The 15,121-nt window shown below is 32.7% G+C and overlaps 1 protein-coding gene across 1 annotated transcript; it reads right to left on the bottom strand.

The window, feature by feature from the left end:
* Positions 1-668: 668 nt before the first annotated feature.
* On the bottom strand, positions 669-14,664 carry LOC143078072 (uncharacterized). The gene is made up of 11 exons (XM_076253060.1): positions 14,547-14,664; positions 13,396-13,518; positions 11,970-12,083; positions 10,775-10,876; positions 9,303-9,434; positions 8,178-8,282; positions 5,964-6,035; positions 4,366-4,494; positions 3,540-3,671; positions 2,247-2,423; positions 669-762 (listed from the first exon to the last, which is right to left on the bottom strand). Exons 2-11 carry the CDS (start codon positions 13,493-13,495, stop codon positions 716-718), a joined length of 1,110 nt encoding a protein of 369 aa, XP_076109175.1. The 5' UTR covers positions 13,496-13,518; positions 14,547-14,664; the 3' UTR covers positions 669-715.
* Positions 14,665-15,121: the final 457 nt, after the last annotated feature.

Genomic DNA, 15,121 nt, shown 5'->3' with positions numbered 1-15,121 from the left:
TTTTGAACTCCAATCCATAGTTCTTCATCGAAAATCATACCACATCTACTAGAAATCCGTTGATTCTGAACTAATTCATCCTGTTAGTTAGAAAACAAGGTTTGTTTACTTGTTGAAACTTTTTTCTAAATAGTTGTTAATATCTTGGAGTTCTTTTATACCAGAACTGTGTGTTACGTGTCTGATTGTTGTTTGTATTGCCGACAAGCTGACTTCAACACATATTTGCATTGTAAATTTATATTTCCCCACTTTCTCAGATCAGGACAACAATTTAGTCTTCACTTATTAAGCCGAGCCGCTTTTTTCTGAATATAAATGTCCTTAGTTGTAGTTGTCTGTCACTACATATTTCTGTTTCGATCATGATGTTGACATACATAATTTTAAATGCTGTTTTTTTCAATTTGAAATATTTCCATTTTGTTATGTCGGTATTAGTGTTGTTTATTGTGGGAGGCTATAGTGTGACCTATTAAAGTTTATTCTCTCGTTCGTTTTATGTTTGTTGGAAATTTGTCTCAATTGAAATCACACTACATCTCCTCAAAAATGTTTGTCTTTAGGTATGTTAGATAAATACAAGAGTGGACATAAATCATCGAAAAACAAGATTAAAAGTAACTACATGTATTGCCTCTGCTGTAATACTGTTCAAGTATTCAATATTCTGATTTGTTGTTTTATTTATCAAATTTACATGTTGACCAAGTCACTAGCAATTAATGTCCCCATTTATCAGAGTCTGAAGATCCGTAATTTCTGAAAAAAGAAGAGAAGCCAGTTATCAACTTTGTGACAAATAACCTATAACCAACAATTTCACATAGCACTTAAATCATTTATCTCTATTTTGAAAACTTTGCATTAAGTTAAGCCAGCTTCTGCGGCCGAGTGGTCTAAATAGTCGAACTATTGTAGCACAAGTCTGTCTGGACAATCAATAAAAACTGACTGCCCCGAGATAGCACAATAGTGACGATAATGTTGATAAACACTAATGAATGAATTGACCAAATTAAACAATTTGTAACATCTTGAGACGGTGATAGACTTCTTATGTTGTGTTTGTTATATATCGTTACTTGAAAACCAAGTTTCACCCATTATTCTTGTACTAAGTCAGAAATATGACAGTTTGTTAACTCGTTTCATTAAATGATAACATTTGATTTTGTCAGTTTGTTTGGACTTTTCCCTTTTTGAAGTTAACTAGGATATCGGTATTTTTTGGTTATATTTTTTTAGCATTGCATTTTTGTATGATAACTAATTATAAAAATATTTGCATAAATGCGAAATCCTTCAAAACAAACTTAAAACAAATAAACACGACCCGTTATAATGTCAACTTTTAGATTATAAATAAATATGTTATGCGATATATATTTTGTTAATCTTGTATGAATTTTTAATTATAGTTTTTTTTTTTATATAAATTTCGCAGTTAAGTATGACGTTCATTACCACTGAACTAGTACTTTTTTGTTTATGAGCTAGCTGCAGCACGTTTTTAGGTGCGGAATTTTTTCGCCGTTTTGAAGACCCATTGGTGGTCTTTGGCTATTGTCTGCTCTTTGTTCGGGTTGTTGTCTCTTTGACACATTCCCTTTTTCCATTCTCAATTTTATTTGAATGTCGATGAAAAATAAGACTTACAAATAATGCACTTCAAACTGGAAAACGAAAAAAATAAAATAAATGTGCAGTTTCGTTTGCCTAGATTAATTTTCACATGGATCGCTCAGGCTGAAAATTGATTGATTGAATGTTGTTGTTTAACGCAACTTTTAAGCGCCACTTTTGGGCTCTCGCGCTAAAGAGATGATAAAAATTGGAATATGATTTAAGACTTAGTCGAAAACAAACTGACAACGCCATGGCAAAATACGAAATAAACGACATAAAGGCAAAGAATAGTCTACAAAATACAACAGCTATTCTAAATTCTGACAACACGAACAACGCCAAAAACCAAGGGTGATCTCATGTGCTCCGGTAACATACACTCTGCCCTTTCGTGTGTCGTTTACACATTATCGGTTATTATATTAAGCTCGTTCATGTTTATATCAGTCGTAGGATGTGCTTCTGAAACAATTTCTTGTTACGCTGACTTACACACTACACCTCCTTTTATTTTGAAAAAAGTCGTTTCCTTTGGTACATGTATCATATTTCAACATGTTCAAAGTATGTTGGATCTTTTTGGAGAGTTTTGTCGTAATTATAATCATATTACATACCATAAGTTTTCAATTTCTCTGTCTTCCATTTATTTTTACCCTTCAAATTGCACTTAAAAACTGCGCATTTCTTCCTTTTGTGTATCTTAAAATAGCTTCCCTCTCCAACACAGCCGTTTAGATTTTTGGTCTCCGAATTATCCATCTTTAACAGTTCACCGCCTTTTATACTGCAGCCTAAAATTTTAAACAAACTATTATGTATTTCAATCATATCAAACACAATATATCCTAAACTGTGTTCTACATTTATTTATATAAATTTATAAGATATGGTTGACAAAAAACTTTCGTTCGTTGATTATTGGTCGAAAACTCAGCTATACAGGAACTTTTGTGGTTTTGCTGCCGACTCTTACCGATCGTGACCTATATAAACAATAAAAAAATCAACAGACAAACATTGAGCATACACAAACACGTGAGGTGATAAATCAAAGTGTATTGGGGTTTTTGTGTATTTGTTTATGCATTCACGTTTATTTAACTGAACATTATTCTTTTAGTTTTTTGTTTGGTTTATCATTTTTTTTTACTGTCAGAATCGGTAGATACTATCTTCCTTCCTTCGCTTTTTATGCTTTTCTTTATGCTCTTTGATGTAGCAAAATTTCTAAAGAAATAGTCGTGGCTATAGGTATTTGTATAAAAATAAACTAGCTGCAAATTCGGGTACGGGAAGTCATACCCTTTGAGTATACCAAACATTTGCAACTTCTGTTTGTAGTAATGTGTAATCTGTAGGATCAAATGATTATAAAACTGTTTTTCTTAAGAACACACAAAGAGAAAAAAAAGAGAAAGAAAATAATATTAAATAGATAATGTTCAAGTCCCGTCTTGAGCTGTTAATAACAATACACATTTGATATTCAATCAAGAAAGTGTCCATAGTACACGGATGCTCCAATGGCAGTATAATTTTCTATGTTGAGTGGACCGTGAAATTTTGGTGAAAACTCTAATTTGGCTTTAAAATATGAAAGTTCATATCATAAGGAACATTATTACTAATTTCAAGTTGATTGAACTTCAACTTCATCAAAAATTTAACCTGAAGCGGGACAGACGGAGGAACGAACGGACGGACGGACGGAGGTACGAACGATTGGACGAGCGAACGCACAGACCAGAATACATAATGCCAATATATAGGGTATAAAAATATAAAACAAAATAATATCTCTGTATTCTATTGTGTATACAATGTACTGCTTAGGTAAACACAATGAATAAAACTAATATGAGCTAATATACTGCAGTATGAATAATTAACATTTCATAATTTATAACCTATTTTGCCTTTTTTCTTCATCTGTGAAGTGTCTTTCCCATGTTTCTTGAATATTTCACATTGATATTGCATACACGATTTAACCAGCCTTATTTCTCCTTCTGGTACACATTCATCTTTCCATCGACATTCTACCATAGAAAATAAACAAAAACAATTAGAAAATATCTTAATTAACGTTAAAATGATTTGTTATTTTACTCGTGCCTTATTTTCTGTTGTAAGTTAAATATTCTGAACTTTAAAAAGAAAATATTCTGTTTGATATGTGAAGCCTGTTATTCACATGGAACCCAGAATGAAAATAGATACCGTATCCGCGCATCACAAGCCTAGGTACATTTAGGAATCTTTATGTTCAGGAGGTAAATCTGGAATACTTCTGCGTCATATATAAATGATCCATAAAGTACCCAGAAAAGACGAATTTGAAACTTGCACTACATTCAAGTAGTTGTTCTAATCATGACAAATATGAAGGAATGACCTAGTGGAGCATGATCTGTTTACTCTTCCAAAGCACACGAAATCATTCCAGCGTTTGATGGTTTCATAATGCTCAGTCTATAATTTCTATGAACTATTGTGCATTTGTGTGATTCTTATCGTCGTCGCCTTTCTTTCGATTTCACAGTTTTGAATTTCCCCTTGGTATCTTCCGTGTCTCTAGATAAATAACTTTTGTAGACATTTTTTGTTCATAACTTAATTTAAACATGGATCTAGAAAATTGAAATAAAAAACAAAATTAAAAAGAAAGGTTCACATTACAATTGAACAGATAGATGAACTCAACTGAAGACAATTATATGAAAGTATATTTACGCAAACTCGACTCAAATTTCCAACTGTTGGTGTCTTTATCCACTTTACAAGTTTTAATGGCACATCCTTCTTTTGTTTTCCAACCATCGTCAACACATTCGTCTGTTTCGCCATTTTGATAATTACACTCTAAAAACGGGTGTTAACAGAAATTATTATATATTCTAATATGATGTATGTGACACAAAAGACATGATAACGACAGTAGTAAAATATATCCCATATACTGGATAGCAATGGCGTTATAAAAAAGAAAAAATCCATGCAGAAAAAAAAACAGTTTTGCACATTTTGTATGTTTTGAAAACTGTTTTGAACTATATCTGAAGCTGTCAGTCACTGCGAGTAATCTCAGATATTTACTTATTGTCTTTTTATTGTTAGGATATACAAGTACCCAGCTCCTTCCACTCTGTGTAGTACATTTTTATGTGTATCCATCTGATGAACTAAGCCTTTTTCTACTGATTTTTAAAGTTCTTTCTTATTTTGTAATGTAACACCTCTGTCCCAGCTTAAGGGAAAGTTTGGGGATCCTGCTAACACGTTTAACCCCGCCACATTATGTCTGAATGTGCCTATCCCAAATCAGGAGCCTGTAATTCAGTGGTTTTCGTTTGTTAATGGGTTACATATTGTTTTTCGTTCATTTTTTGTACATAAATTAGGCCGTTAGTTTTCTCGTTTCAATTGTTTTACATTTGTCATTTCGATGCCTTTTATAGCTGACTATGCAGTATTGGATTTGCTCATTGTTGAAGGCCTACATTTGTATAGATGTTAATTTCTGTGTCATTTGATCTCTTCTGGAGAGTTGTCTCATTGGCAATTGTACCACATCTTCTTCTTTTTGTATTTACAGAGCTTACCAGGACTAGCCACATGTGACTTTAGATTTAGAATGCCCATATGTAATGTGTGCAGACTACGAAATGTTGACATTTATACAATTATTGACAAACATAACTTGTGAATTTTAAGAAATTGAGTACTTTCAGAAAATGAGGTTCTATTAAAAAAAAAACAGAAATACTTAAGCCCACATTAGTGTGCTAGTGACATAATACGGTATATATGGGGTTAGTAAATTCCATATGGGGATTCGAGCTTCGCTCGCACCCCATATAGAATTTACTGACCCCATATATACCGTATTAGGTCACTAGCACACTATGTAACTAATACTATTAGGAGAGTGTTGATATCTTACAAAACATAGTCAGCTCCATTGCATTTCTCCGCCTGGCATAATTCAGGAGCCTCTGACCTTTGTGAGTCTTAAGTTGTATGTTTTGGAGTTACATGTAAGAATGACGTCCATTTTCACTGAACCAGTGCACATTTTTATTTAAAGGCCAACTGAAGCATGCCTCCAGGTCCGGGATTTTCTCGTTGCGTTGAAGACACGTTGTCGACCTTCGGCTGAATCTACCCTTTGGTCGGGTTTTTGTCTCTTTGAAATATTCCCTATTTCCATTCTCTACCTTATTTGTTTAACCTGAATACATCAAAATTTGAATGCCTGGAAAACTTTGCATGTTCGTTTAGCGAGGTTACGATTATTTAAAGATATACTAAATACGGATACAAAATCTTACTTATGTCTGTTATGGCAACTGAATATTTCGTTTGCCCGACAGGCATACAGCTCTCACTCTGAACTTGGCACCCTGAAATAATTGTAAAAAATTGTTTTTACTTTTTTATCAATTTTTGAAGATAAAGTGTGTTCATCCTTTTTCGGCATGTATAAACTCCTTTTGTTTATGTACAATTCCCCAAATATAGAGTTATAATATCGTTTGTTTTGTTGGGTTGGTGTTTGGACTTTTGTCGTTAAGAATTGACTGTCTTGTTTCAACCTCTTTTTTTCAGAGGATATTGTGATATATCTATTCTCTTTTTATTGGACACATTAAGTTTCGGTAAAAATTGTCCAATCAAATATTAAATTTCATTAGTTACATGTAGTTAAACAATGATTTACATTTTAATCATGTACTGTGAAAATCGTTATACACAATAATATCTGCAGTGAAACACGCATGAGTACTGTATATGTTTTAAAACATTCTTGATATTTCTTCTTGAATTTTGTATACGATAAAGCCATCACTTTACAGGTATCAAAGCCCAATCTTAAAATTGGGACTTACAGAATATGACTGCACAGAAAAAAACCGACTATGTTAAACTGACTCATTGTTCTTATAATAACCATCCTCCTGTTTTTCGACTGTGATTAGCAAATGCTAATTTTCAACGTCTTTCTGTTTGCAACGATTTACACGAAGGATGATACTTTTCGGGCAAATGAGAAATGTCTACTCTTTTGGAGTACCAAAACGAAAGTTTTGAGAAGGGAGTACGTTGATTTGATCTTTTTTTTATTTGATTTAGTTGGTCGTTTATTCAGTTTTCTAGTACTATGTTCGTTCCTCGGTTGGCCATGGTGTTTCTATTTGACCTTTAATTCGAATTGTCCCTTTACATCTCCTTGCTCTTTTTAATGAATGCATTTGGCCTACGAACAGTCAGAATCTGTACAATAACATTTCATAGTATCCTAACCCTATAGTACAATCCTACTACACAGAGCTTTGTATTGAAAAAAAAATGGTTTTGAAAAATGGTTCGTTTGTACCAAATTTTTTTAGTAAAGCACAAAAATCAAACCAACCAATTTTTTATGCAATACTGTAAACCAACATTTTTTGGCGGATGCTTTATTTTGCGTTTAGATCTTTCATTATTTCAAGAGTACTTAGCGATTCTCAAATCTGCTTGATAAGACATAATAAAAAATAGTAATTTCCACTACGATTTATATTCGCGTTATTTTTCTACTCACGAAATCAAATCAAACATAAAAATTAGATGGTTTACAGTGTGTCTCTTTGAAATAAAACCAACGCGTTGGTAGTGAAAACCAACGCGTTGAAAGTAAAAACCAACGCGTCGAAAGTAAAAACCAACGCAATGAAAGTAAAAACTAACGCAAAAGTAAAAACCAACGCAATGAAAGTAAAAACTAACGCAAAAGTAAAAAACCAACGCAATGAAAGTAAAAACCAACGCAATGAAAGTAAAAACCAAAGCGTTGACAATTTCATACGGTATGTTCATACCGACAATGACCCGAACGGCCACTCATACTTGTCTAACAAAAGAGTAGGTCCAGTAAGACCTTTTTTTGGCCCAAAAATATAACAGTTTTACAAAATTATTAAAATGTAAACTTTTAGCTATTTATTGGACGGTAGAATGCTTCTGCTGCATAAATATGGGCTGTTTTTGACAATACAATGCACATATATCGGGTACTAGCACCATTAAGTCATGCTAAATTACTGAAATCTTCACAATTCCAGCATTTTAGCCAAATTTTATACGGTGTTCGTGTTAAACGAAAGTGGCCGCATTCGTGTTCATCCTTAATATTGAAATGAAAGTTGTATTTTATGATAATACATAACATATATAAAGGTTTAGGATGAACACGGATGCGGCCACTTTTATTTTTGACAAAAACCATCTGAAAAGTGACGATTTGTTTGGCATATTTGGTAGATTATTCATATTTGAGCTTAAATCGGATCAATTTTAATGACTAAATCAGTTAAAATCTTTCACATAAAGTAATTGATTCAAATGAAATAGACACTTAAGTATTTAAAAAGTGGTCAACATCTTTCGTCAGATGAACCTGAAATTTGAGGCCAAAATCGGTCCTTACCGGACCTACTCCTTTCACATAACCTTTCAATAGATTGCAGTGCTTATTAAAGTTCCGGAATTGTTCTTATAATTACCATCGGGCAATGCCATACTATAGTTTTGATTACATGTCATAGTAAAGCAGTTTTCTTTCCATATTTCACCGACCTTCCTGTCTATACCGTTATGTGTACATACTCCTGAAACATATTAATGAACAATAAAAAGAAAATATTATCAAACCTTATGATTAATATTGCCAAGAAAAGAATATAACGCAAAATAAAACTTAAGTTTACATTCTCCTAAAACAAATTAGTAAAACTCCAACTCTAAGACAATCTCTATGGTGAATGATCGCATCCTCCCTGTTTTTGAGTCTGATAAAATTCTTAAACTTTCTGTATTTTGCATGCGTACGTATGCAACATTATAAGTACATGTATATGGTAATATGAGGGAATGTCCCTCTCAGTGCTTTATCATTAGAAATAGTACCAAACGGATCCTAATAAAACCGAACGTAGATCTGTCATTTTCTTTTTCTTTTTTGAGGGGATGGGGGGGGGGGCTTCAACTTCTTTTACATATTAAAACCAATAATACTTGATAAATTAGAAAATGTGGTATGAGTACCAACAAGACAGTTCTCCATCCAAGTCACGATGTATAAAAAGTTAACAATTGTAGGTCAAAGTACAGCCTCTAACACGGAGCATTGGCTTACACCGAACATCAAGCTATAAAGGACTCCAAAATGATAAGTGTATAACAATTAAAACAGGAAAACCAACGGTCTAATCTATATAAAAAAAGAGAAACGGAAAACAAATGTGAAGCACACTTACAAACGACAACTTTCGAACATCAGGCCCCCAACTCAGGACAGGCGCACACAAGTGTTAACGATTCTAAATACCCCAACAGGGTGCCAACCTTCACCCATCCCGTGACAGTAGTGCAACACCACAACATAAAAAGACACGCCATAAGATAACAATTGAAATGGTCAAACTCGACTCAAAAGATGCTCAAACAAAAACAGGCAAACACACATAGAACAATTAAGTTCGATCCATGACACAACACAAACGATTCAGAAACTACGGTTTGGGAACAGTATTAATAGATTATTATTTTTTTTTATATCAAATATAGAAAATAAATACAGCAGGAAAAGTAATTAAATATCAATTTCACATCAATTTCGTTGCACTTACCTGTTGCCGATGGAGATGAAACCTTCACTCCAGAAATTTTAGAATGTGTTTCATTTATTGAACATGTGTACTTATAGTCACCCTCTGTCCAAGACTCTCCTTCAGTATAACATTTATCCCCGCTTTTGCATTCTGAAACATATCATTTACTTCAATACAATTATGAATGAGAGATGAATAGAACGAATTTGAAAGAGAAATCTTGAGAAACTCGGCCTTGTTATGGGGGGTTGAGGGCGATATGTTGAAATATTTAACAACTTTTTCGATATCAATAGGATTAAACAATAAATGAAATAGTTTAAGAACTCAAATATTAATTATTTTTATATTGCAAGGCACCATGTAATGGATCATATTTGTTCCGTGTGAAGATCCCAAATATAGCTCAGGATTGGATAGGTAAAATCTGGGGGTCTTTTCCGGACGAAGTTATACTGTTGGTTGCTAACGGGCAGTGGTAAATATTTCATGTATACTCTGGACGATGGAAAATAGACAAGAAGAAACATTGCAATGCTATTGTATATACAAAAAAAGAAGATGTGGTATGATTGCCAATGAGACAACTCTATACAAGATAACAAATGACACAGAATTTAACAGTTATTGGTCACCGTACTGCCTTCAACAATGAGCAAAGCCCATACCGCATAGTCAGATATAAAAGGCGCCGAAATGACAAAGGTAAAACAATTCAAACTAAATAAGCTTGTTACTAAATGATATACTCCAGCATCTTAAGTTCTAAAACACGATGATAAAAATATTAAGAAAAAGTGTTTGATCTGCTGTGCCTTAATTCTAAAAACAAATGGTACGAACTTTATCAGTTATCAACACATTAGTATATCGTGTTTTTTTGTGTATGTTTTTTGTATAGAACTTCTCTTGTTTATTATTTTTGTTACTTCTGATAATTATTATAATTTTCAAGAAAATCAAAACAAACGTTTAGCATTTATGCAACTCACCCTCGTTTATTCTAACGACAGTGATTTTTTTTTCTACTTCATTTCTTTCGAAAAAAGATTTCAGAACCTACCGAATTGATTTCTTGTTTTTTGATGCCCTTACCGAATAGGCATGAAATATTTGCCACTGGAGGTTAAACAAAAGCCAATCGATTCATAAAATTCGTAAGTAAAATAGGGGAAAGTATGGGGAAAAAAGGAAGAGATTGGATTATCGAAAAAAGATTTAAAAACCCAATCCATTACTTTTATTATTTGTGTTGTTTAAACCAATACTTTCACGTCAGGTAACAGTACAATTTCGGAAAAAAAAACTTTTTTACAATATGTTGTTCAATGATGTTAAAATAAGTTTAATGTCATAATTTGTAATTCTTTTTTTTTTTATTAAATTATTCTGTTCTACCTCCGTATTTTCTTTTCTTTTTTCAAGAATTACCGTAATTTATACGAAATAATCATGAAAATTGAAACTGTTAATTTTTAATATATATTTACGCTGTTCCAAAACGTCCGTGGTTCCTTTATCACATGTATATTTTGTACATTCCTCAGTCCATGTTTGACCCGATGGCTTACATTGACCATTGACACTGCAACCTGTGAATATAAATAAATAGTTTTTGTGTATTAAATGATTTTTCATTCAGAATTTATTCGATGTGTAACATGCTTTTCGAATCTACAAAGCTCATCCTTTATATTTCGGAACGCAGAATAGAAAATAGGTCTTTCAGGAAGTTTGTTATTTATTTGCATTTAATTCATCTAGCCATTTAAACGTTTAAACCCTCTGCATTTGTTTGCACCTATCCTATGTTAGGAATCTGATGCCATCATGGTTAGTAGTTGTCGTTTGTTGATGTGGTTCATAAGTGTTTCTCGTTTTAGATTAGACCATTGGAACGGTTTAACAATTATCATATTAGAGGCCCTTTATAGCGTGCTGTTTGGTGTGAGCCAAGGCTCCGTGTTGGAGACCGTACTTTGACCTCTATTGGTTTACTTTTGCAGATTGCGACATGGATGAAGAGTTGCCTCATTGGCACTCATACCACATCTTCCTATATCTATTTGTTTTGTAAGCAATTTTATTTCAATTACATAGTTATATAGATTGTTTCATATAAATTATCCGCGTACACTTTAGCCTGTAAATCTATTCTAGGTAGACATTATTGTTCTAAATCTTATCGAAGGCTTATGATTTCCGTAAAATATGCCATAGGACTACACTTTGTGTTTGTTACAATACATTTCATGATTTTTTGTTCTCGCGGACCTCGATCTTAAATATCCGAAAAGTAGTCTAATTGATTTATAAAGATACCCATTTATATTTACTTCATGTGACATGTGTCTTTGTGATGTTATATTTTAAGATCTAAACAACCGAATAGTGATCTCAACTTTTCTGATTGTACCCTATCGACCTAATGACATATTTAGCAGGGTCCGTATGCCTTTGACTTTCGACGGAAAATATTTCACTCCGTCTAGTCAACATATATATATGTATATGGTAATTACGTAGGAAAGTTACTGTAAAAGTATGCAAATATATAATATAAAATAAGTACGAATACCACGAACAACAGTGCTGTAAAAGAGAGTTGTCTTTCCTTGATATAGTTATTGAGTAAACATTGTAATACAAAATTATTCTAAGTAAAATATACATTTACAAATTTACCTGAATCTACAAGTTCGGCCGTGTGGTTTCCATCGACTTTTGAACACTTATACTTGAAACAATCAACTTCAAATTCTTGTCCAAGATCATAACAGGTTCCGTTTATTTTACATTCTTTAAAAGACAAAGAAATTGTCGAATTACATAATTAAAAATTAAACGAATTCAAAATACCATAAACTAATGATTCAATGCATGACTTTTTGGAAGTGTTGAAAATGTAGTACAGGAAGGCGACTTTTTAATGCGTCAAAGTTTATAAGAGAAATGTTACATGTTTCTTTAATATACTTGAATAATATTTGACAACATGAACAAAGACATTGTTTCTTGTTTAACAGCTTCACAAGTTCTTATGTAGACAAAACGCGCGTCTGGCGTACTAAATTATAATCCTGGTACCTTTGATAACTATTAGCTATATTTGCACAAGATTTTTTGCAGCTACATGTATAAAATATGTATATAGAACCGTGCATGAGGTTTTGGTGTACTGGTACTATAGTATCTATAATGTTTATGAATAAACTCATCATAGATACCAGGACTAAATTTTGTATATAAGCCAGACGCGCGTTTCGTCTACAAAAGACTCATCAGTGACGCCCGAATCCAAAAAAGTTAAAAAGGCCAAATAAAGTACGAAGTTGAAGAGCATTGAGGACCAAAGTTCCTAAAAGTTTTGCCAAATCCAGCTAAGTTAATCTATGCCTGAGGTAGAAAAGCCTTAGTATTTCCATAATAAACTTATGTATCTTATACTGCGACATTGGGGCTTGTTTCTTAATAGGAAATGAATCTTGATCTTTCCAAATTCTTTTATTTCGACTATATATATTGTTTGCTATTTCAATATGACTATTCATTAAATCATATACGGCGTGTACTGTAGCTTTTGTTAGCCTCAAAGATTCCACACATCAATTCGTAAACATGAACACCAGACAATACTATGAATTGACCCGGGAACGAAATAAAAAAATGAAAATTTCCCAACTGCATTAATTTGTATTGTCTGAACTGTTTTTTTATTATTCCTAAAGTATATTAGATATACTGATAATGGATTGTTGAATTTAAACTAATAAAATGAGGGTTTTTTTTCAATATCTTTATCAAAACTTTTAAAAAAATGCGTTTTTGTAAAATTGTCAGTATGACAACTATCGGACTGTGACTTTAAGCAACTATAAGTCACCGTAAGACATTCAACAATTAGCAAAACTCATATTATGGAGGAATATGCGCTGTAAAATATATTCCAACAAAGCAAAAAAAAAAAAAAATACAATCAGAACAAAAGGCCTGATTTATGTTAAATCAGAAAGCAAAATACAAATTTTAAATACGGCAACCAACGACAACTACTGACTTACAGGCTATTGCCCTTTTTTAACCTAAAAGTGGTGTTACAGCACCAACTTACTTTCGTCAACTAATTTTAATCCATACGTTTTGTTTGTCTCCGTGCATTCATAAGTGAGACAGTCAGACTTGCTGCTTTTAAACGGTTGACCAATATCCATACATTTTCCATTATAGAGGCAACCTGAAATACATTTGTTAAATGAACAATCTTAAAACACAGACTTTTTGCTTATTATTTTATTTTTACTCAATTCATTTTACAACTGTTATACATTGTTATGGGAATAATCGCCGTTAGACTGGTTTTCAATAGTTTTGATTTTTGCACGAAACCGATTAATTATCGAAAATATCATCCTAACTTAAGTGGATCTTTACTTAGCGTCAATATCATGGACAAGAACAATAAAAACAAAAACCCACCAGCGAACTGGTTTGAATCCTGAATTCGCAAAAACTCAATTTTGTAAAAAAAAAAAAAAAAAAAGAAACACCCCGTTTCAGTCACAGTATTTGAACAAATGTAAATCCTTTCTTGGAGACTGTTCTGTTCGTATAGGCGCTTGTATGTTATTATAGTGTATGATATCATGTCATTCCAAATTGTCATTACATCATCCTTTCAACAACAGTATTGTTTTTTTGACGTATACAGTAAGAAATGTGGTACATGAATGCTTGTCACTAAGACAACAATCCATCAAAACCATATGACTTTATTATATGTCATCTTATGCTTCTACAAGGAGCAACATCCATACCGCATAAACAAGAACTGTTTAAGTTTATTGTAAGCAGAATATATTTACGCCGTAAACTGTACATTAATGAATAAGTACCGACAAAATAAAACACGCTTCAGTCAGACCCCCGTGAAAAAATATAAGTTATAACCGGTTACACATAATTTGCATTTGTATTTTATTAACTGAAAACAAGTTTTAAATGTCTTAATATTTATATTATTTTCTTTTTGTTAGTCATAATTGATCATTTGTAAACACGGCATTTCCCCTCTTTTTAGCCACTTTCAGTCCTGTTACCAAGGAAACGGTAAACATAAGAGGCTAAGTGTAATAATATTTTTTGTTAAGCTCATGTGGCTCTATTGAACTAATAAAGTTTAAAACAAATATATTTTAGTGCGTGCCGAAATATTTTGGTGATTACAGAGAATTGCTCTTAAAGAAATAAGCCACAAATCATTACCTGCTTTAACAAGATATTCCTCTGCCGTGTGTTCACTTGTGACCCTGCAACCAATAGTAAAACAAGTATTCCATTCCCACGTTGTTCCTCCGGGATGACACACATCGTTGCTATCTGTACAACCTGTATTTCGAAGTAAAATGTATATATAGATAATTATAAAAGATTTCAAATGTACAAATGTAACTACGGCATGCTTGCAACCAGATACTCTCTTGTGCATTACAAAACTGTCCAAAGTTTGGAAAACAAAGGATAAAATGCTCCACTTTACCTTGTTCATTCCTATTCCAAACGATTTAATTGAATACTCAATGCTGTTGATACCTGTATCTTGGCATTGCACAAGGTCATGTTTTTCTCTGACTGTTTATGACGTCTTTACACTAAATCCATTGGATATTTGATGTGTACGGATTGATAATTTAGTCTTAGATGCATGATTTTTTTATTGGTTGTTAGTGGCTTTGAACTAGCTGTCAGATAACTGCGAATACTCTCAGATCTATTCCTAGCGTCTTGTTGTTCTTGGTATGTACAAGTACCCGGCCACGTCCACTTGTATTTTTGTTCAT

This window comes from Mytilus galloprovincialis, chromosome 6 (assembly GCF_965363235.1).
Source record: "Mytilus galloprovincialis chromosome 6, xbMytGall1.hap1.1, whole genome shotgun sequence".
Classification (NCBI taxonomy): Eukaryota; Metazoa; Mollusca; class Bivalvia; order Mytilida; family Mytilidae; genus Mytilus; species Mytilus galloprovincialis.
The sequence above is the reverse complement of the archived record's forward strand: the minus strand, read 5'-3'. Positions and strand labels throughout refer to the sequence as shown.

Excerpts from the sequence above, each read along its gene's own strand:
- LOC143078072 (XM_076253060.1), bottom strand. The coding sequence starts at position 13,495 with ATGGATATTGGTCAACCGTTTAAAAGCAGCAAGTCTGACTGTCTCACT. Across the intron at positions 10,877-11,969 it reads GGCCGAACTTGTAGATTCAG|GTTGCAGTGTCAATGGTCAA; the intron begins GTAAATTTGTAA and ends TTATATTCACAG. Across the intron at positions 8,283-9,302 it reads TTCATCTCCATCGGCAACAG|GAGTATGTACACATAACGGT; the intron begins GTAAGTGCAACG and ends AATATGTTTCAG.